Source organism: Chiloscyllium plagiosum, chromosome 6 (assembly GCF_004010195.1).
Source record: "Chiloscyllium plagiosum isolate BGI_BamShark_2017 chromosome 6, ASM401019v2, whole genome shotgun sequence".
NCBI classification, from domain to species: domain Eukaryota; kingdom Metazoa; phylum Chordata; class Chondrichthyes; order Orectolobiformes; family Hemiscylliidae; genus Chiloscyllium; species Chiloscyllium plagiosum.
Genome location: NC_057715.1, coordinates 62420812 through 62444280, shown reverse-complemented (window position 1 = coordinate 62444280; position 23469 = coordinate 62420812). Strand labels below are relative to the sequence as shown.

Below are 23469 nucleotides of genomic sequence, written 5' to 3'. Positions count from 1 at the left end.
TAATAATGAAATAGAACTTTATTAACAAAGTAAATGATAAAATAGAACAAGCCAAAATAGAAAATTGCTCATGTATGTCCTATCCAGAAACCAAAAGGACAAATCTAATGTGGCCAGCAACTAACCGTCAGTCTACAGCTCTATCACTAAATTAATTGCTTACTTTAGGATTTTTCAATGTTTGTACATTAGTACTAAGAGAAATTTTGCAAAAAAACCATATCAATCAGTCTACACAATGTCTATTTCTGGACAGTACTTACTTCAATTTGGAAGAGTTCCCCAGCTCCTTCACAGTCATTTGATGTTATTATGGGCGTGTGTATATGAACAAATCCATTATTCTGTAATTTTAAACAAAGTTGAAAGTAGTTACAATATATTCAGTTAATTCTGTTCTGCATACTACTAGGAGCTGTTTGAAAGAACTCGAGACAAATTTTGTTAGCATCTGTTGATCTGTAAATCTGTCACTCAGATTGTTTTGAAGAAACTTGATTTAGTTTGCACCTAGACCGATGACAACAACTCGATTTAATTTAGTCATTACGGACTTCGATATTGGACAGTAGCACAAATTTCCTAAGTAAGGCTTGGACATGAGAAGTAAGAAATTGGTTTCACTTGCATTATCTGAAATCGACCTGTAGTAGATAATCCTAACAGAAAACAAATGTCAAACACAACCAGCAGATCCATTGCCTATTACTTCCAATTTACAGTGGGAAGCAAAGTTTAAAAAGCTTTAAAAAGGAAGAACACAGCAGTTAATGTTAAACAAATTTGTGTAATGTGAAATAGAAAATAAATTTTATTTCCATTACTTAGTACTTAACTAGTTGATATGTTATGATGCTCAAATGTTAACTCCTCTTCTCCCTACAAATGATGCTTGACTTGCTGAATACTTCCAATACTTTCTATTTTTATTACTAGACACAGAAATTGGAACCAAAATTCTGGAACTCCCTCCCCAGTAGCATTGTGGATATATCTACACCAAATGGACTGCAAATACTGACGCTGCCAGCAACAGTCGCATCCAGTATAAAAAGAAATAGTACTGAGTTTGACTCATAAGGAATCTAGCAAAGGAAGCCAAGACTCAGGTGGCATTACTGCTCTGATCTGTTGCTGTCTGGGCAGGGCCCTCTTCACTACTCATTTTCCTACTTATCTCAGCAATTAATTTACCTATGATTGGTATCATGGAAGTATAGAGTACCTATGAAGGGGATATGGGCAAGGGATGGGCTGCAAATGAGTCGAGAAGCTTATATGGAGTGAAAGATTAAGGGGGTATAACAAGGACAGTGAATTCAGAGGTTACCATGATGAGGAATTGAGACAGATGTTAAAATCGCCAAGGCTACTAAGTCGCTTGTTGCAGAAGTTGAGGAAGGAAAACTGTGAGGACATCTGATTAAGAAATGCATTGTGGTGCCTATATGGGAAGTAGAGAAATAGGATTTTAAAGCCAAGGAGAGAGAGATTAAACAGGAAGAAAATGAAGGTGTCAGTGTAGTGGGAGACCAGTTGAAAGTGTAATTGGTGGCAAGTGCCACACAGCTTCTGCAGTGATCTGGGCAGAACAAATGGAAGAAGATATAGTCAGAAAGAATAAAAGAAAGATATTACAGTCACAAGAGCAGGTTTTGTTCAATGGAGAAGGTGTCAAGAGTCATCTGCCAAGTTTTCAAGATCAGTATGCTGATGCAATCATTCTCATAGGTTAATGGATTGCAAAGGGTTCATTCATAAGTGAATGAACATTTTGGAAGGACACATAACAGAGAGAGCACCAACCCACTTGCAGAATCCAGAGGATTAAAGCTGGAGGGATGAATGAGAAAATTTGGCTAGAATATATCCCAGCAGGCAGGGTGGGAAGGAAAGATCAATGGGAGAGGATTTATGCTTATGCCCGAAACATCGATTCTCCTGCTCCTTGGATGCTGCCTGACCTGCTGCGCTTTCCAGCAACACATTTTTCAGCTCTGATCTCCAGCATCTGCAGTCCTCACTTTCTCCTACAGGATTTACAGGCCCTACTCATAAATAAGCAGTGGTGAGGGGTTTTGGAAGGATCCCTATGAGGATGCCAAGAGAGTTCACAGGGAGGTTGTAGGCTTATCCAAAAGGGAATCAAACATTGATGGAGGGAGACTAGGAAAAGCAACTAGTGGGTTAGGCATTTTAGTTTTAGCTCTACTTCATTCTTTGTAAGAAGAATGGACACGGGTTTTAAAATGTGAATTCTGTTTCAAAGTAAATGCTGTCTTACAGAATGCCATCACAAGTTTTTGGTAATAATTAATTTTGTACTTGGTTGAAAATTCATCAGCACAAATTCTTAGCTGAGTAGGTCAGATTTCAAGAAAGCAGGATTCAGCAAGAAAACAGCAACTGTTGAATCTTAAAATCTCTACTTATGTGAACTTTCAAAAGGATGTACAGTAGCGCCTCGACTTACAAACTTAATCCGTTCTGGGACCCAGTTCGCAAACCGAAAAGTTCGCGAACTGAATCAATTTTCCCATTGTTCGGATATTTCCGGAGTCTTTTCTCTTTTTTGTCTCTTGGAGGTTGGTGATGCCACAAGAAAACGATTCAGAGAAACTTGTTTTTTTCTTTGTTGCAGAATTTTCCAAAAATGAGACATTACATTGTCATTTAAAATGTTCACTGCTCTGTTGGTCACAGCTTTGTTAGGATGATGCCTCTCAACAAAAGCCTGCACTTCATCCTATTTGCTACAAATGTCTTTGATTTGAACACTTGATACATCTTCCCTCTCTTCTTCCTCCTCTCCAGAATGCTCCTGCTGCATAACCTTCATCTGCTCCTGGTGCAATTCAACAAGATCTTCTGTGCTGAGTTCTTGTCTGTGGTCCTCCACCAGCTCCGCCACATCATCCTCATTGACCCCCAAGCCCATAGTTTAGCCCAGGGTCACAATCTCGTTCACTACATTTACTGATGTCTCCTCCTCAAAATCCCCAAAGTCTCTCTCAGGTACACAATCTGGCCAAAGTTTCCTCCAGGCCGACTGCAACGTACGGAAATAGACCTCGTTCCATGCCTTATCAATAAGGCTTATGCAGTGGAGGATATTGAAGTGGTCCTTCCAGTACTGACCAAGGGTCAAATCTGTGTCGTTGGTGACCTGGAAACACCTGGCGAACAGAGCCTTCGTATATAATTTTTTGAAATTTGCAATGACATTCTGGTCCATGGGTTGGATGAGAGGAGTGGTGTTGGGAGGAAGGAACTTTACCTTTATGAAGTCATGTTCAATGTCCAAGTCTTCTTCCAAATTTGGAGGAAGGGCAGGAGTCCATTACTAGAAGACACTTAAGTGACAAATTACTTGTTTCAAGATATTCCTTGACAGCTGGTGCAAAACTTTCCGTCAACCATTCCATAAAAATCATTCGCGTGACCCAAGCCTTGCTATTCGCCCTCCACATTACCGGGAGTTTAGTCTTCAACACATTATTGCGTTTAAAAACGTGAGGATTTTCAGAGTGGTAGACTAATAGAGGCTTAAACTTGCAATCCCCACTTGCATTCGCGCACAATAAAAGCGTTAACCTGTCCTTCATTGGTTTGTGGCCTGGTAGTGCCTTCTCCTTTTGGGCATTTTTTTCCAGAAAAGTCCAGTTTCATCACAGTTAAAAACTTGATGTGAGACATAACCTTCATCTTCGACAAACTTAAAGAATTCCGTCACAAAGTCTTCCGCTGCCTTTTTGTCTGAACTAGCCGCTTCTCCATGCCTTATTACACTATGGATTCCAATTCGTCGACGAAATTTATCAAACCAGCCTCTGCTGGCTTTAAATTCTTCAACGCTAGCAGTACTTGTACTCGGCGGTGTTGCCAACAAATTATGGTGTATGTGTAGAGCCTTCTCGCAGATTATAGTCTCGTTAACACTATCTCCAGCAAGCTCTTTTTGATTTATCCAAACTAATAATAATTTTTCAACCTCGTCTAACAATCTAGACCTTTGCTTCGTTAAAATAGTCACTCGTTTAGCCACATCAGCTGCCTTTAGTGCCTCTTTGTTCTTTAAGATAGTACAGATAGTCGATTTCGCCATGTCGTACTGCATAGCGAGATCAGATACGCAAGCACCATTCTTGTGTTTAGCTATTATTTCCTTCTTCGTTTCTACAGTAATACGTTTAGGCTTCTTAACACCACCAACACTACCATTTTTCACTTTCTTGGGAGCCATAATGAGTGCTAATTTAATGCAAAAAACAAAAAAAAGCGTAAGAAAGCTTGGACGTTGGATGTTCACAGCGCGCGCGCGCCAAAGACTAACTGAATGAGATCACGCGGGGTCAGAGAGCTTTTGCGTTCAAACCACGTGTAAAAAATCAGAACAATGACAATGAAACCACGGGCTTTTTGCGTTCGTACCTTCGTTCGTACCTGGAATTTCGTATGTACTTTGAAGCAAAATTTTACTTACAATCCTGTTCATAAATCGATTTGTTCGTGAACAGGGTCGTTCGTATGTCGAGGTGCTACTGTATTTATAAAAAGGGGGTTTACCATTATTTACTTGTATAATAGAAATATTTGTACATATTGTACTCAACTTACTTTGAAAAACGAATGAATAGCTGTGGATGCTTCACTTCGTATTCTAAGTAGTGAACTGAAAACATTTGTTTTGCAACGAAGATGAGGAAACTGTCTTATATATTCCAGTGAATGCCTCTCCTTGATCTTGAATGGCAAATTCTATGATTAAATTTAAACACACAAAATAACTTTATAAGATTATTTTTCTCAGGCAAGTTTTGGTCTATACTGTAAACAATATGTTTGAATTATTTGCAACTTAACGTACAGAATAGAACCAAAAATCAAAAACAAAATTAAAAATGTGGCAAAAATTGAGTATTGCTGACAAATAGGTCTTCATTGATAGTGAGAATACAGAAAGGCAAATTGAAACTTCAATCTTCATTGCTTTCTGGTTTCCTTGTATGATGTATCAGCCCTTCACCTCAAAATTGGGTCGTAAGACAATGAGCGTGCCTCCTGATCTTGGATTTTTCTTTCTTTCTTGAATTGTATTTGATCTCAATTCAGTGCAGTTCCATTGTGTAACAGTTTACAGTACAAGCCTCCAAAAAGAAATCACAACTGCACAGTCCACACGGAGACCCAATATCCTGCGCTACTCAAGACTGTTCAGTTGACATTCCTCAAGAATCAAGTCATCAATTGTAATTTCAGATGAAGTGTTAAAAATGTATGGAATATTAGAAAGCAAAAACAGCTGCAAAACATACAGACAATATTCCATACTGAGAAATTATTGAGAAGTGACTGTGTCAAAAAATGCCAACCACAGTAACAATAGGGCTTAAAATGTTCACAGCATAAGAACAAAAAGTTCTTCACATTAATAAATGAAAAGAAGTACAAATATATAGTTCTTTTTGAATCCTTTGGATATTCTAAACCACATTACCGCCTAAAATAGAGTTTTGAATAAAGGCTACTGTTAATGCAGGTACGTGGTTTCCTTCAGTGTCCACTTACTTTCAAAAGGGATAGGAAAAGCCATGATTTAGTCTATAAATATGCACAGGACTCTTTAATGAATAAACCTCAAAGTTCTGTAGGGTCAAAATTCTTAACCATTTTCAGTTTTTTGATGGGCCAAATTACCCTATGTTCTTCTGACGATCAACTCACTACAAAGCATTGAAGGAGTAACCAGAAGTGATTAGATTTAAAATCCAAACAGAAAAAAAACCCAAGTTAACTGAAAACAACATGAGCATCAAATAGCCCAGGCCTTATTTTGGAATGATCCATTAGCTAACTGAAATGAGATGGAAACTGACATGTAGAAACTTGGATAAAAAATGGAAAATGTTTAAAAAGACTGAAAAGGTACATTTTCCATATACAAAACAAAAGGAAATTACATCAAGTTTTGGAAACCATAGATTAGCACAAGAGTTTGTAAAACCAAACGTGAAGTAGAGGGATATGTGAACTATAGGTACAAGTAACAACAAAAACATTTTTGACAAAGTAAGTGAATTAATTGAGAGAAGATGGAGAAAGCAAGGAGTATAACTAAGAATCTCAACTAATTACAAATAAGCAGTTAATTAGCACCTTTTGTAAAATCAAGATGTTTCATAGGACTCTTGGAGCTAACAAATCACTCTCGAGTGGATTTATTATTACTGTATAGAGAAATATGACAGTCAAATCACAGGCAAAGCCCCATAAACAAGACAAATGACTAAATTATTTTAGTTTTAGTTATGTTGTTTAAGGACTAAATGCTTGTCAGCACACTTGGAAACAGTTCCTGCTCTTTTCTGAATGGTACCATGGGATGTTACATTCATTCAAGAGAATAGGCAGGACTTTGGATCAACCTACTAGCCAAATGCCAGCACTTCCTAAGCATTGCAATGGAGAGGTCAGCATGGATGGTGGGCTGAAATTTCTGGAATAAGCCTTCAACAATTGCATTTTGAGTGGGTGCTACAACGGAGCCAAGTCTGACAAATTAAAATGATTAGGATTCTAGAAATATACAAGTTTAAAAAAGTATTATAACATGTAATTCTAAGGAAAGAACAGCAAGTTAGCAGAGAAAGAACAGACATCAGTGGACACAGTTGGGAAGTAACTTACATCAAAACTCAAGAAAGGGAATGATATTGAAGAAGAAATAAATTTTGAATTTAATAACCTTACAGATAAAAAAAACCTAAAGACAAGCATACCACAGGATTACAGGCTCCAACCAATCTGATTTTATCAGCTAGCAACTCTGTTCTCTGTTTCTTGTGAGGACTCTGTACTAGTTTGCCCCAAATTTCAACTGCACTGCCAAAAGTTATGCCTCTGTAGAAGTAAATATAAAGTCAATGAGCTCAAATTCATGATCAGAAACAACTCAATAAACCATGATTGAATGCTAGCATGAATTACAGGTGTGACAAATATCATGCTTTAGAATCATATTTTGTCAGGCACTTAAACTATCTATTCAAATTCAGTTGCTTTAATACCTTTGTTAGCATAACCTCTAGTAAAATAGGTTGTGCTCCAAATGAACCTTTACATACATAGCTTCCATATGTCATTATGATCATGCGGAACTATACTGATGTGTTAAGCATTATAGCTATTATACCAATTATAAATAAATTAAATACAGGCAGAGAAGTTCAATGTCATTCATTTTGGTAGGAAGAATGCAGAGAGGCAATAATAAAGAATAAAAAATACAATTTCAAAGAAGAGGCCGGAACAGAGATACCTGGGTACACATGCGCACAAATCACTGAAGGTGCTTGGTCATTTTGAGAATGCAGTTAATAAAGCATTTATTATCTTAAGCTTTATTAATAGGGGCATTCAGCAAAAAGGCAAGGAAGTCATTTTAAACTTGTATGGAACACTGGGCTGATCTCAACCAAACTAACGCATCCAGTTCTTGGACCCCACTTTAGGAAAGATGTCAAGACATTAGAGAGTACACAGAGGAGATTCACAAGAAAAGGTTCCTCATCACTAGGACCAATGTTATATAGATAGATATAAGACAGGAGGAAACCATGTTCTCTGCAGTGGAGAAGGTATATCTGAAAGGGAAAGGATGGATCTCCACCCACAATCATAGGCCTGAAGTAATCTAAACAGAAATTTGACAAGTCTACAGGATGAATCTACTCCAGGTTTTGTCCTTTATTTTCTATAACTAAAATGAGAATGCCAACATGATCAGTGGTTTTTCTAGATTCTTCTCATTTTTGGTTTGGAACAGAGAGCTGGTTGAGAATCAAACTTTGAATTTTGAGCAGCAGCTAGTTTTAATAAAAAAAGATCAAATAAACTTATTTTTTTTTAATGGGAATTAGCCTAGAAAGATAACTGCACATTAACTATTGTCCTAAGAAAACCGCAGATGTTTCAACACTGATACATTCGAGATCAAGAACTGGTGACCGATTGGTTACTGTACTGGTCACTCAAGAGTTGATTGGTGCTTGTCAGCCAAGGACAGAGAATGTTAGTAAAGGGGTGGGGGAAGAGGTGGGGAGGTGCCAGAGGGAAATGAACTAGCTCTGAATGGAGTTTTGAGGTTGTAAGCATGTTTTTAAAAAGCTGCTGGACAGGAATACTGTGTTTTGCTCTCTCTCTCTCTCTGTTTTAACTGCAGTTGTCGATCTATTCATTATTCGGTCAGGAAAATAACATCCTGCAAGAAGTGTGTGAATAATCCTGGAAATTGACTGGACCTGCTTGGTGACTTCAGAATTCAAGCAAGATCTGAAGTTTACTTGCCTGTGACCTACACCACTGACCAAAATTTTCTGACGGCCTGGCAGCCATCACAAAACTGTTGAACTGGCAAATTACAATCCTCGACAAAAAAAATTGCGTATGCTGGAAATCAGAAATAAAAACAAAAATTGCTGAAAAAAAAACCCAGCAGGTCTGACAGCACATGTGGAGAAAAAGCAGAGTTAACATTTTGGGTCCAACCACCCTTCTTTATAACATAATTCTTTATTTTTATTACAATTATCTTTATTACAATACTTTTTTTTCCTTCTAATTTATCACTTAAATGTGTCTGTCTGTCAGGGTGAGAAGTTCTTCTTCTAGTTAAAGAAGATTGGGCTTAGATCATAGAGATTAAGTAGATTGCCTTGTTGCTTATCCATGTTTTGCTGAATTTACATTATTAATAGTAAATTGTTAATTCTATTTTAAGTTATAATCTTAGTATCGAATATAGTTTGTTATTAAAGACCAAGTAGAAATAATTAAGGGATTTGAAGATCTTTAATGTTTTAAATTTTACTGTGTTGCATATCTAGGGATAGGAAAGCTAATTTAGTTTGGTTTGCTGTCCCTGTATTGTGATAAGGAGTATAACCTGTTATCTGTGCTAATTACTCACTAGTTTATTATGTCGTATTTACTCCTTTATACATTTTTCCTCTCTTCTACAATTTTACAGTCTTAATGTCAATGTAACTCACGTGTTCATATTACCTACATGGGAGGAAGAAGCAAAGCTGTTAGCATTAAATCAGGCAAGTACCCATGCAAACTGGGCTAGGAGATGGAATGGACAGAAGTAAATGTGTAAGTGCTATCTGGAAGTAGAAGAAAAGAAGGACTAGAGAGAGGACATTAACAAAACATCTAATACAAGGGGGCATGCAATTAAAGTGGGGGTGGAAGGTTCAAAGGACATGTGAGGGACAAGGTTTCTTTTGTAGAGTGTGGTAGGAGTTTTGAACGCACTGCCGGGGCATTGGTGGAGGCAGAAATGATAAGGGCATTTAAGGGACTTTTACACAAGCACATGAATATGCAAGGAATGAAGGGACATGGACCAAGGGCAGACAGAAGGGATTGGTTTCATTTGGTGTCATGTTTGGCACAATATTATGGGTTGAAGGGCCTGTTCCTGTGCTATATTGTTCAATGTTCTGTCCTGAAACAACCTTTAAAACAATTCACCAAGCAGAACAGAATACTAGTTTAAATTCATAACAGTCCATAAGAAATTGGGGGAAATCACTATTTTTGCCTTCATGTTCAGCAATTGCCAGTGGTCGTGCCTACCGTTACAAACAGTACAGCATAGGAAAGTTTAAACAAGTAATGACATGCAAAACAATTAAAAGCCCTTCTCAATACTGACTCGATAGTTATGCGATGATGCAAAGAATTGATTAACAAGTCCATTTGAAATTGATAGCATTTTACTAGATGTTTTCTTCCAATTATTTCAAAAGGGTTGACAGATGAATTAGAACTAAACCATCCAAATTAAATTAGAAAATTCAAAAAACTTAAATCAAAATTTTAATTGTTATTCAGAAACAATTCCTTCAGTAAATGATTGTTAACTGTTAAAAGGCACATTCTGCATATAGCATCCAATTCTTTCAGTTACTGTCAAAAGAACATGGCTATGTGGAACTGAATTCTAACAATAAAACTATTGATTTACTGTATTTGGCATTCACAGACTTGGCCAATGCAAACAGCACTTCAAAAAGGTAATTACTGCTGAGGAATTATTTTGGGAAATCTGGAGAACGTAACAAGATGCCATATAAATGACCGTCATTTCTTTTTAATGTAGTGAATGTCGAATTGTCTTGGTCTGCAGAGACCTGCATACACATGATGACCAGTGGTATCACGTATTGTTAGTATCTTATAAATCTGTTAATACAAAAGATCACCTTTTCTGCTAATATGTAAAATTCACAATTGAGCCTGTACATACGAGACTTAAGAACATAATGTTGTTCTACAAAAAAAATCAAACTTTACAACCAAATTAACACATTGCAATGGGGATTAAGTTCATTTCCTTACCTGATATTTAAATCTGGCTGTGCAACTATTTGAAGATTTTGTAATGAACTTCCATCATTAATATTCAAAAATGTAATTTCCTTCTGTGCACGTACAGCCCGTACCCAGCCCTTGATGGAAAAATGTGTGTTAGACTGAAAAACTTTTTACAAGAAAGCTGCAAATAAAAAAGAAATTGGTATGGTGATTTTAACGTTATGCAAAGTATCTACCAAAAGTATACAGACTATATAGACTACAAAATTGTTGTAGCCTCCCAAATCCATGCTCATCTTTTCCAGTATTTTGCTTTAAATGGGAGACCCCTTATCTTTAAGCTGCACCCTCTAATTTTAGATACCCCATCCCTCTCCCAGAGAGAAAACTTTCTCTCAGCATAGATTTTGTCAAGCTCTCTCAGAATATTACATAGTTCAATAAGAACACCTTTAATTCTAAACTCCAATGAATATAGGCCCAATCTTTGCACCCTTTCATCCCATGAACCATAGCATCAAATTCACCTCTTATGATTTTCCCAACATTGATAGCTTTGCATAAGTAAATGCTGTTATAATACTGACTCTACAAGGCACATGTTAGTGGTATGACGGAATATTCTCCACATGCCTGAATGAGTGCATTTCCAACAACACTCAAAAAGCCCAATAACACACAATACAAAGTAGACTGCCAGATCAGCACTGTCAAAATTCACTCCATCAAATCTGACATAACCTCTTCTCCCTTAAACTGATTGCAAAATTCAATCATTATCACTGCCACCTAAAACGTCTAGACTTAAGAGGTCATTAATTAACAATGTGGAATCAGGGGTAAACGGTCTGGACTCAGATCTGGCACACAATAAGATGGTTGTGATTGCTGGGGGTACATCAACTCAGCTCTAGGACACCTCTGCAGGAGTTCCTCAGTGTAAACATTTTCCAATCAATCTGTTCAGAGGCCCAGGTGCTTGCTGAAACTTGATGCAAGTGGGACTTGAAAGAAGGCCTCTGGCTCAGAGAACTACCACTGCGCCACAATTTTGCATTCAGTTTAAGCGAAAGGATGTTATATCCAGCTTGAGACAGTAAATTTGACACTGCTGATCTGATGGCCTACTTTGTCTTGTATGTAATTGGGCTTTTTGTGTGGTGTTGAAAATGTTCGTCAGAGTAATGCACTAAGCTTAATCATCTTCAGCTTCTTCAATGACTTCCTTTTCATTATGTTAGAAATGGGGATGCTTGTGATGATTACACAATACTAAGTACTTTGCACGACCCTTCAGAAATGTAGCAACCAGTGATCAAACGCAGTAAGACCTGGATATTATATCCAGACTTGGGCTGAGAAGCGGCAAATAACAATTGCACCAGGCAACGATCTTGCGATGATAATCCCCAAAACAGAATCTTACTATCTTATCTTTTCATTCAATAGCTGTACATTGATGAATCCCCTTTTATCAACATGCTAGGGGGTTTCCATTGACCAGAAACTGAACTGGAATAGCATATCAAGTGACTACAGCAGGGCACAGGCTAAGAATCCTGCTGCAAGTAAGTCACCTACTAACTCCACAAATCCTTTCCTACCTCTACAAGGCGCAAGTCAGGAGTGTGCAAATTTACTCTTTACTTGTCTGAATGAATGTAACACAAAAACTCAGACTTGACCCCAACAAGGGCAAAGCAGACCATTTGATTTGCACCACATTCATAAACATCCACTCCCTCCACCATCAATACTTAGCAGCAGCAATGTTTACCGCCAGCATAGAGTCATAGAGATGTACAGCATGGAAACAAACCCTTCCAACCAACTCGTCCATGCTGACCAGATATCCTAACCCAGGCGAAAGTGAGGACTGCAAATTCTGGAGATTAGAGTGCTGCTGGAAAAGCACAGCAGGTCAGGCAGCATCTGAGGAGCAGGAAATTCCAGCACCACTTTAATCTTGACTCTAATCTCCAGCATCTGCAGTCTTCACTTTCGTCTAGTTGATTTTAACCTTACTGCGAATCCTCTTGCAAGGATGCCTACCTTCAAGAAGTTCTCCTCATCTCTCTACGAAGATCTGAGTTTGTTTCTCACTGCACCCCCTAGGTCATCTCCTCTGCCCTGAAGCTCTTCAACCATGTCCTGAAACAGATTCGCTACCATAGCTACATTTGCTTCCTCAGTGCCTGCCTCCGCAACCAGCTGATCCCAATGAACTCCGGACTACTTTCAGACCAGTACAGTTCGGATCCGAACAGGACAAGCAGTACAGACTACAAATTCAAAACCATCAGCAACGGTTCTCCTTCTGGATCCTCCACTCCACACTCGCAGCCATGCACCGCTACCTAACCTCTTTACAGTTAGCTATGCCTCAATTGAGGGCCACAATTTCTCAGAACTGCAAAGGACCCCTTCTGTACGATATCCTAAGAAGAATTTATACTCTCAACAAACAGTATTTCTACACCATTTCAAACATCAAAAACTGTAAGTACAACAAACATTTATACACCAACAGATATCCTATACCAATCGAGTCCCATTTGTCAGCACTTGGCCCATATCCCTCTAAATCCTTCCTATTCATATACCCATCCAGATGCTTTTAAATGTTGTAAATGTACCAGCCTCCACCACTTCCTCTGGCAGCTCATTCCATACACACACCACCCACTGCATGAAAAGGTTGCCCCTTAGGTCCCTTTTAAGTCTTTCCCCTCTAACCGTAAAACTATGCCCTCTAGTTTTGGACTCCCCAACCCCAGGTAAAAAAAAACTTGTCTATTTATTCTATCCATGCGCCTTGTGATTTTATAAATCTCCGCATGGTCACCCCTCAGCCTCCGACGCTCCAGGAAAAAACAGCCCCATCCTATTCAACCTCTCCTTGTAGCTCGATTTCCTCCAACCCTGGCAACATCCTTGCAAATCTTTTCTGAACCCTTTCAAGTTTCACAACATCCTTCCGATAGGAAACAGACCAGAATTGCATGCAATATTCCAAAAGTGGTCTAACCAATATCCTGTACAGCTGCAACATGACCTCCCAATTCCGATACTCAATGCTCTAACCAACAAAGAAACGTATGCCAAATGCCTTCTTCACTATCCTACCTACCTGCAACTCCACTTTCAAGGAACATTGCCACTGCAGAAATTCATCAAAACTCCTTAGATAGAACTTTCCAAACTCATGACCACTTCTACCTAGAAGCACAATCGCAGCAGATATATGGGAACATCAGCCTGTGGACTGCAATGGTTCAAGATGACAGCTCACCACCGATCTTCTCAAGGAACAGGGAATTAATGTTGACCAGCTAGTGACACCCATATCCCACAAACTAATAAAAAAAAAACCCACTTCCAAGCTCCTGCCAAGACACTCATCATCCTAAGCTGGAAATATATCACCGGTCCTTCAGTGTCACTGGGTCAAAATCCTGGGACTCTCCCCGATGGCACTGTGGATCTACCCACAGCATATGGACTGCAACGGTTTAAAAAAAAAATCAGCTCATCAACATCTTCAAGGTCAACTAAGGACGAGAAATAACTGCTGATCTAGCCTGCAACATGTACATCTCATAAATGAAAATATTTTTAAAAATTCTCTCTCATTGCACATTACCAGGTCCAGAATATCCCACTAGTTGGTTTGGATATGTGCTATTGCAAGAAGCTATCTGAGTTATGAGCTCATATTCCAGGATATCTTTGTCAATCTGAACTGTCCAAACTAAATGTAGATTAAAATCCCCCACTATTATTGCTGAACTTTTCATACAAATGCCCATTTATTTTCTCCATGAGCAGATCTGGATACCACACTTTAGCAAGGTTATATTAGCCTGGAGAAAGTACAATGTAAGTTTACAAAAATTATACCTGGACTCCTAGAGTTATGATGTGAGGAGAGACCATAAAACTTAGGCCTGTTTTCTCTAGAATTTAAGTCAATGGGTGATCTGATCAAAATCTTCAAGATATTAACAGTAAAAGATAGAGTAGATAAAGACAAATTATTTCTGATGGTTGAGGATTCTAGAACTGGGGGACATAGTCTAAGAGATATTAGGAAGCATTATCACAAAGGATGGTAGATGTTTAGAACTCTTCCACAAAAGGCAGTGGATGCTAGATCAGTTGATAATCTTAAAATCAAAGAGAGGTTTTTATTTAAACTAAGCAAAAGCATCAACAGATATGGGCCAAAGGCAGATACATGAAGTTAAGCCACAGATCAGCCATGATCTCAATGAACAGCAGAACTGGCTCCAGGGGCTGAATTGCCTATTCCTGTTCTTATGCTCTGCACATCTATGTTAATGTACTTTTACTGTTGTTAGGCAACCTATAAACTACTCGCATAATGACTTCTTACCTTTGTTACTTATCTCTACTCAAACTGATTCATTTTTTTTGTAACAGGTGCTATGTGCAAATAGACAGAGCTTCAACTTCAATCTTTTTACTATTTTAGCAGACTTTGACCGAATCTTCTGGTGCACTCTCAAATCTGTACACTGACCCTTCCTACCATGCTCTGATTGTCATTATCCATATCATTATCTTGCTATGTTTCCTTGTCTTTTCCTTCAATTTAACACATCTTCTCTCAAATGATTCCTTCCCAACACTATTTAGTTTAAAGACCCCCCCCCACCTCTACTGCCCTGATTATATGACTCATCAGAAACTGGGGTTCTGAGGAAGGGTCATCAGACTCTGATTTCTCTTCACAGATGCTGCCAGACCTGCTGAGTTTTTTTTCAGCAATTATAATTTCTATTTTTGACACTGGTCCCATCATGAAGCAGGTGAATATCACCCCAGTAATACAGCTCCTACTTTCTCCAGTATTAGTCACAGTTGCCATGAATGAAAACACATTTCTTCCATGTCAATCTTTGAAAGGGTTCTCTTGAGGCACACTGATACTATCCCTACCCCTGGACTGAGAGGGGTTTTTGACACTGGTCCCATCATGAAGCAGGCGAATATCATCCCAATAATACAGAGGCCTGGGTTCAAGTCCCACCTGCTCCAGAGGTGTATAATAACATCCCTGAATATAGGTTGATCAGAAAAACAGATGAAATTTAAAATCCACATCAATCTTTAAGCTATGCATTTAACTCCCTTGCCTTAATTACCCTAGAACAATTTTTTTGTGGCCCAGAGTGTTATCTTTGAGGTTCTGCTTTTTCATTTAGCCCTTATTGTTTCTAACTCCCAAAGAGAGCTTTTTCCTAGTCACATCAATATCATTGGTATCTTTGTGGACCATGACACCAAGATCCTTTACAAAATCCACTCCAGTACTGAACAAACATCCCAGATCCTAGCAACAGGAAGGCAACAGAGACTTTGGGCTCACACTCTTGGTTACAGATTCTTGTATCAATCTGCTTGATTGCACTATACCACTATACTATATTCCTGCTTACTTATCCCATGCTGCCAAGTCCAGTTCAGCATCCAGATCTGCACTCCTGCTCTCATCCATAAAAAGGTGAAAACCTCAAATCTGCAGAAAAATTGCAAAGGCTGCAGCGCAGTCATTCTTACATTATTGATGTGTATCCCTGCCTTACTCAATTATACATTCCTTTCCCCGACTGTAGACAAAAAACAGAAGACTAACATAAGGATTGTGACTGCCTTCTGAAGAAAATGTCCAAGTAACATTCACAAACCTGATAGTGTCTAAAGCTCAGACTCCATTCATTCTCTCAGAGGTGAAGTTCATTGGACTGCAGTCATATTTGCTTTGGATCACACTGGCGTTTACCAGCTCACTCACAGATATTTTAATCAACCTGTTCAGAGATGTTATTACACACCTCTGGAGCAGGGTAGAACTTGAGCCTAGACCTCCTGGTACAGAGATAGGGACACTGTCACTGTGCTACAAGTCTGTCTGCTCTCCAACCCCTCAGACTGCAGCTATACTGCATCACTTTCTAGCTTTCTTAATTCCATTTTACTTTATTAATTACCTGCTTAAGTGAACTTAATTAATGCCTCTAGTTCGACTTGAGCTTATATTATTTCAATTAATTTACTACTTGTCCCAACTGAAATTCCGTTAAGTTATAAAAGAAATATAGAACAGGTGATCAACTGCCTTTTTCCCTCCAATGTCACAATGCATTCCTTCTACACATGGTCTCTGAACTTCCACTCTGAAACATCCTCTCTGCTCTATTTCTACTTCAACTGCTCTTTCTCACTCACTCTTGGTTATAACAACCTATGGGCAAGCCCCTTCTTTAAAGAGAACGTCATGGAATCCTTTACCTAAAAGGTAACATGAAGGTCTTGGTTTAGTATTTCAAAGTAACAGTGCCTCGGATGCAAATTAAACAGTCAAATCTTAACATTCTTTCTCCCTCAGGTATTGGCAAAGGTTTTTAGGGATTAGCAGATTTTACTTTCTGGTACTATATAGTTATTAGCAAATTAGAAAATATGATCAGGAGTTAGCCGTTCAGACCTCTAAGGCTACTCCACCATTCAATATGATCACAGCTGATCATTAACCTGTTCCCACTTTCTCCCCGTACCCTTTAGTCCTAAGAACTATATCTAACTCATTGAAAACAATCAAAGATTTGGTCTCAACCGCTTTACGTGGTAGAAAATTACAAAAGCTTGTCACTCTCTCTGAGGGAAGGATTTTCCCATCAGTCCTAAATGGCTTGTCATGTATTTTGAAGCTGTGACCCTTGGCTCTGGAATCTTTGGTAATAAGAAACATCCTTCCTATCTAATCCAGCTAGAATTTGTTCTTCTAAACTCCAGTGAATACATACCTAACTGATTCAGTCTCTCTTCATATGACAGTTCTACCATCCCAGGAATCAGTCTGTCAATTCTTCATTACAGTCCCTCCATCACCAGAACATCTTCCTCAGATAAGGAGGCAAATACTGTACACAATATTTCAGGTGTGGTCTCACCAAGGCTTTGTATAATTTGCAGCAAGATATTCTAGTTCCTGCACTTGATTCATCTTGCTATGACAGCCAACATACCATTTGCCTTCTTGAGTGCCTGCTGCATCTACGTGCTTACTTTCAGCAAGTGGTGTATGAGGACACCCACATCTCATTGCACCATTTCTTTCCCCAATTTATCATTATTGAGATAATTATCTGCCTGCCTGCCTGTCTTTGCAACGAAACTGGAAAACCTCATAGTTACCCACATTACACTGCATTTATCATGTATCTGCTTACTTAACTTGTCCAAATTGCATTGAAGTTTTTCTGCATCCTCTTCACAGCATACCTTCCCACCCAGCTTTGTCATTAGTAAACCTGGAGATGACAGGTAGTTTCCTCATCAAACTCATTAATATATCTTGGGAATAGCTGGGATATCAGACACTTTAATTTGACATGCTAATCTCTGATGTAGACTTATTGAAAACCTTCTGAAAATCTAAATTAATCATCATCCACTTGCTCCCCCTTAATCACTCTACTAGTTACTTTCACAAAAACAGTTCAGCAGATTTGTTAAGCATGAATCTATGCTGACTCCATCCAATCCTGCCACAATCTTCCAAGTGCTCTGCTATTACATCTTTAGGAATAGACTCTAGCATTTTTCGCCACTGATATCAAGCTATCCAGTCTATCATATGCTGATTTCTCTTTACATAGTGCGGTGAAGAAGGCATATGGCATACTGGCTTTTATTGGTAGAGGAATTGAGTTCCGGAGTCCTGAGGTCATGTTGCAGTTGTATAAGACTCTGGTGCGGCCACATCTGGAGTGTTGTGTGCAGTTTTGGTCGCCATACTATAGAAAGGATGTGGAGGCACTGGAACGGGTGCAGAGGAGGTTTACCAGGATGTTGCCTGATATGGAAGGAAGATCGTATGAGGAAAGACTGAGACACTTGGGGCTATTTTCTCCCTCATTATGGGCATTTATGCGGGCATTGGATAGGCATATGGAGGATAGTGGGCTAGTGTAGGTTAGGTGGGCTTGGATCGGCGCAACATCGAGGGCCGAAGGGCCTGTACTGCGCTGTATTCTTCTATGTTCTATTTCTTCTTAAATAGTGGGGTCATATTAGCTACCCTCCCATCCATAGGAACTGTTCCGGAGTCTATAGAATTTTGGAAGAGGACCACTACTACATTTGCCATTTCTAGGGCTATTTCCTTAAGTACCCCAAGGTGAAGCTTATCTGGCCCTGGGGATTTATCAGCCTTTAATCGGATTAGTTCACCTAATACCTTATTAACACCAATTTCCAGCAAATTCTTCCTTCCCACTAGACCCAGTTTCCCCCTCTATTGTGGGGACATTATCTATGTCGTCCTTTGTGAAAACAGAACTAATGTATGTGTTTAATTAATCTGCCATTTTTGTTTCCTGTTTCTGACTGTAAGGGACCTACATTTATCTTTACTATTTTCTGTTCAGATACCTATCACAACTTTTACTATCATTGTTCGTGTTCCCTGCAAGCTTATCACCAAGCTCTATTTTCCTCATCTTAATCAGCTTGGTCACACTTTGCTGGAATCTAAAGTGCTCCCAATCTTGCTTTTTCAGCCAATTTGTATGCCTCTTCCTTGGATTTAATACTATGCTCAATTTCCCTTGTTAGCCATGGCCTGTCTACATTTTTATGCCAGACTGGAATGAACAACTTTTGCTGTTCGTCCATGTACTCTTTGAATGTTTGCCATTACCTATCTTGCATCATTCCTTTAAATAATTATCCTCAATTTATCACTGTTAGCTCATACATCATACCATTTACCGGTAAGTTCAGGACTGTACTCTTGGACAACAAAATCACTCTGCATCTTAATAAAGAAGCCTGTTGTGGTTACTTTTCCCTAAGTGCCTATGCACAACTAGATTGTCAATGGTTCCTTCCTCATTGCACAATACCCAATCAAGAATGGCCTTTTGTTTTAATTCTTCAACATATTGATCCATAAAACTATTCAATGAACATTCTCAGAACTCCTCCTTTACTGTTTTGCTGATTTGATCTATATGCAGATTGAAGTAGCCAATAATTACAGCTGTCCTTAAATTACATGCATTTACTAATGTCCTCTTCAATGCCTCTCATGTTTGGGGTCTATATACCCAACCACTTCTATTGTTTTCTGCCCTTTGGGGTTTTTACATTCAATCCATACAGATTCTACTTCACAAGAGGGAATATCCTTCCTCACAATAATATCAATTTCCTTTTTGATCAGCACTACTATCCTACCTCCTTTTCCTTTTTGTCGGTACTTTCTAAAAACTGAAAACCCGTGGATATTCAGTTCCTCTTCCCGGTCATTCCGCAGCCAGGCCTTTAATTCCCACTATATTGTACTCGTTTAGATCTATTTTCATGATTAATTCATACATTTTATTGATACTCCATGCATTAAGGCACAAGGCCTTAAGGAACATCTTTTTCAGCATTCTTAGCCACCATTCACTATGGCCATGCTCAATTTTAACCCTTGAATTTTCTGCCTATCACATTTATTATTTTCCATTCTGTCAATTGTTTTGCCTTTATTTCTCAGTCTTTTGTGCGGGTTCCCGTCCTCTGCCATTTTAAACTCCCTCCGACCATATTTGCAAATACATCCCCTAGTTGCAGTCCTGCCCAGTTGCAACCTGTCCAGCTTATATTGGTGCCACCTCCCCCCCAGAATTGGTCCCAAAGCCCCAGGGAATCATGCACTCTCTCTCCAAAATAACAAACAAGAGGCAGTTGCCAATAAGACGTCCTTAATGATGGTGGAGTCAGCACATTAGTATAAAGGACAACACTTTAAGGGCTCTTGTGGTTTGCTGGTGGTGCCGCTACCTCCGAGCCAGAAGGCCCAAATTCAGGTTCCACCTGCTCCTGAGTGGTGTCATAACATTCCTGAACAGGTTGATTAAAAATATCTAAAATATAATTATTTGTATGCGCAAGCATTTTCATGCAGAAGTGGAAAGTATATGGTCTCCACCTTGGCCCAATCCCGAGGTCCCACTTTCACAGATGCCAATCTTCAACCAATTTCATCCACTCCATGTGAGATCGAAAAGTGGCTGAAGTCACCAGATAAATCAAAGATGTAGGTCCTAACAACATTCCAAGCAAGGGTCCTGAAGACTTATGACCCTGAACTAGCTGTTCCCTTAGCAATGTTGTTCCAGTACAGCAACAATACTAGCATCTACTGGGTAACACTTAAAATTGTCCAGCTTTGGCCTGAGCATGAAAACCTGGACAAACCCAATCTGGCCAAAATAACAACTCAGAAGTCTAATCTTTATCAGTGACGTGACAGGACGTATCAGTGACAATGCTATCAAGTAGCACTTATCACAATATCCTGCTCACTGATCGTCAGTATGGGTTTGCTTGAACTAATCATCTCCTAAACTCATTCCCACTTTAGTGCATCCATGGATAAAACAGCTGATGACAGAAATGATGGGCTGTTCATTGCCCTCAACATCAAGGCAACGTGACCAAATCCAGCATCAAGGAACCCTTGCAAAACTAGAATGAATGGAAATTGGAGGGAAATGTCTCTGCTGATTGGAATCATAGCTAACACAAAGGAAGTCAGTAGTATATGCTGGCAGTCAATTGTCACAATCCCAGGGTTCCTTAGAATACATATTTTGTAATCAGCCTGTTCAGATGTTATGACACACCTCTGGAGCAGCTGGGCTTTGAATACAGGTCTTCTGGCTCAAAGATAGACAAAATAACATTGCGTCATAACATCCCCCCATTCCTTAGGATAGTAACCCACACCTAAACACCTTCAGCTGCTTCGTCAATACATTCCTCATAAGGTCAGAGGTTGGGATGTTGTTAATGATGGTATAATATTCAGTACCATTCCTGACTTCTCAGAAACTGAAACAATCCATGTCCATATGCAGTGAGATTGGTAACATTCACACCACACAAGTACAGGGCAATGGCCATCTGAAGAGAAACTAACCAAGTCACCATGACATTCTGTGGCATTATAATCACTGAATCCTCCTATGAAAATCACAGGGGCTCCAGTAATAAGAAAATGTATCAGACAAGCCATGAAAATATTGTGGCTACAACAGATCAGATTTTAGCAAATCAGAGTATCTCAATTCTGATTCAAAACCTGTTCACCATCTGCAAGGCCTAAGTCAGGACTATGATGGAATACTCTTCACTCACTTGAATGGATGCAACTCAATACCCAGAAGTTCAACACAATGCAAACAAAATAGCCTACTTGACTGGTGCTGCATCTACCATCTTCAACCTTCACTCATTCCACTACTGAGGTGGAGGTGACAGTGTTAAATTGGGGTCAACAAAGTCAGAAGTCACACAACACTAGGTTATAGTCGAACAGGTTTATTTAAATCACAAGCTTTCCATGTGCTGTTCCTTCGCCAGGTGAAGTGGAGGGAAGTGCACATGCACAAAATTTATAGACACAGAAATAATTGCAAGATAATTCCAGGTAATTAAAAGTGCCAAATGATAAAACAAAATGGTGTGAGTGGAGTGTCGACAGCTTTTAATTAATTGGATATCCCTTCATTTGCTATTCAGCTGTTCACACTTTACTCACACCATTTGACACTTTTGATCATCTGCAAAGATTTGTTATTCAGCCTGTCAACACTCCACTCACACCATTTGTACTATCTTTTGACACTCTTAATTACCTGGAATTATACTGCAATTATCTCTACATGTATAAACTCTGGGCCTGTGCACTTCCCCCGATGAAGGAGCAGCACTTTGAAAGCCTGTGATTTCAAATAAACTTGTTGGGCTCGAACCTGGTGTCGTGTGACTTCTGACTTTGTTCACTCCACCAGTGATGCACTTTTCCTGCTTCTCTAAATCCTAACAGATTTAACTTTAATTCCTTCTCTTTGCCATTTCTTCAAAACTTTTAGTCTGTGCTCCCTCGTCCCAATCCTTGTGTTCTGAATTCCTGATGAAGACTCTTTTAGATCGCTCTTTTTCCATGGATGCTATCTGCTCCGCTGTGATCTCCAGCATTTGTTGTTTTCAGTACAGATTCCAGCATCTGCAGTAATTTGCTCCTTTCCCTCAATGTCCCCTTTCAGTTTCAGGTCAATCCCCTTCCTTTTGGAGATGATGCCTGATTTTCCCTTTTCAGTTGATTCTGAGCTATTGTATAATGTCTCTAGTCTTATCTACTGTTACTCTCCGTCAACCACTCTAACGCTGGAAAACAACATTGCTGAACGCAGTGAAATCAGGAGGCACACAGTCTCTCTATTTACAATGGAGGCGATGGTTACCTGGACCCGGACCTCCTGCCCTTTGGCCGCCGTTTCCAAAAGCGCCTCAATCACCTTCAGTCCGGACTTATTGCTAAGGCCTTTAAATAGCCCGTCGCCCCCTTTCCCCCGGAGGGTAGAGGGACACCAAGTTAAAGGCAATCCCAACAAGCGGCCCTTGCTCGTCCACATTACAGCAACTACTCAACAATGCGCGCGCACACAACCTCCCACCACATGCATTGCCGGGCGAAGCAGCCGCGCATGCGGATACACTGGACTCTCGCTGCGCGCGCTCCGCCAGGCGGAGTTCCAGCGCATGCGCATACGCTGGACTCGTTGCGCATGCACCGCTAGGTGGAGTTGCAGCGCATGCGCGTATTCGGACGTCTCTTGAGAAGCTGCAACGTGAGACTGTCGATCTTAATAGCTTTCCGAGCGCTGCCAATTCTTCAGGTGGTATACTCCACAACCACCTGATGAAGGAGCAGTGCGCCCAGACTGCCAAATCCGGCTTCTACTGGTATATAAAGGCCCTGGTCAGTAATGCCAACAAGTCCGGGTCTATGTAATTTAAAAAGGGCCGCCACATCATGTAGAATGATTCTGTTTTCTGGCGCACCACATTTGTGAGATAATCTTGGGGTATGTGCTCCATCACCAGTCTACTCCACCCCATAAGACCTGGGTTTTTTTCTCTGAGATCCAGTTCATTAGAATGTTCTTCCTTGCATAGCATGTGAGAATGTTAAATATTCTCTTGCTGTGTTCATCCAGC

General features: G+C 39.5%; 1 protein-coding gene across 3 annotated transcripts in view; it reads right to left on the bottom strand.

The window, feature by feature from the left end:
- nars2 (asparaginyl-tRNA synthetase 2, mitochondrial) overlaps positions 1-22969 on the bottom strand; it is an 87938-nt gene extending 64969 nt beyond the window's left edge. The window contains exons 1-5 of one of the 3 annotated variants that reach the window (XM_043691665.1): positions 22713-22969; positions 10408-10517; positions 6780-6900; positions 4618-4758; positions 264-344 (exon numbers count right to left, since the gene is read on the bottom strand). In XM_043691665.1, coding sequence (XP_043547600.1) covers positions 264-344; positions 4618-4758; positions 6780-6900; positions 10408-10517; positions 22713-22883 — 624 coding nt within the window. In that variant the 5' untranslated portion in view covers positions 22884-22969. Of the gene's footprint in view, positions 1-263; positions 345-4617; positions 4759-6779; positions 6901-10407; positions 10518-17435; positions 17458-22712 lie in introns of those variants that run through there. The other 2 variants (XM_043691666.1, XM_043691667.1) reach the window with 2 other exon arrangements.
- Between the last annotated feature and the right edge of the window lie 500 nt (positions 22970-23469).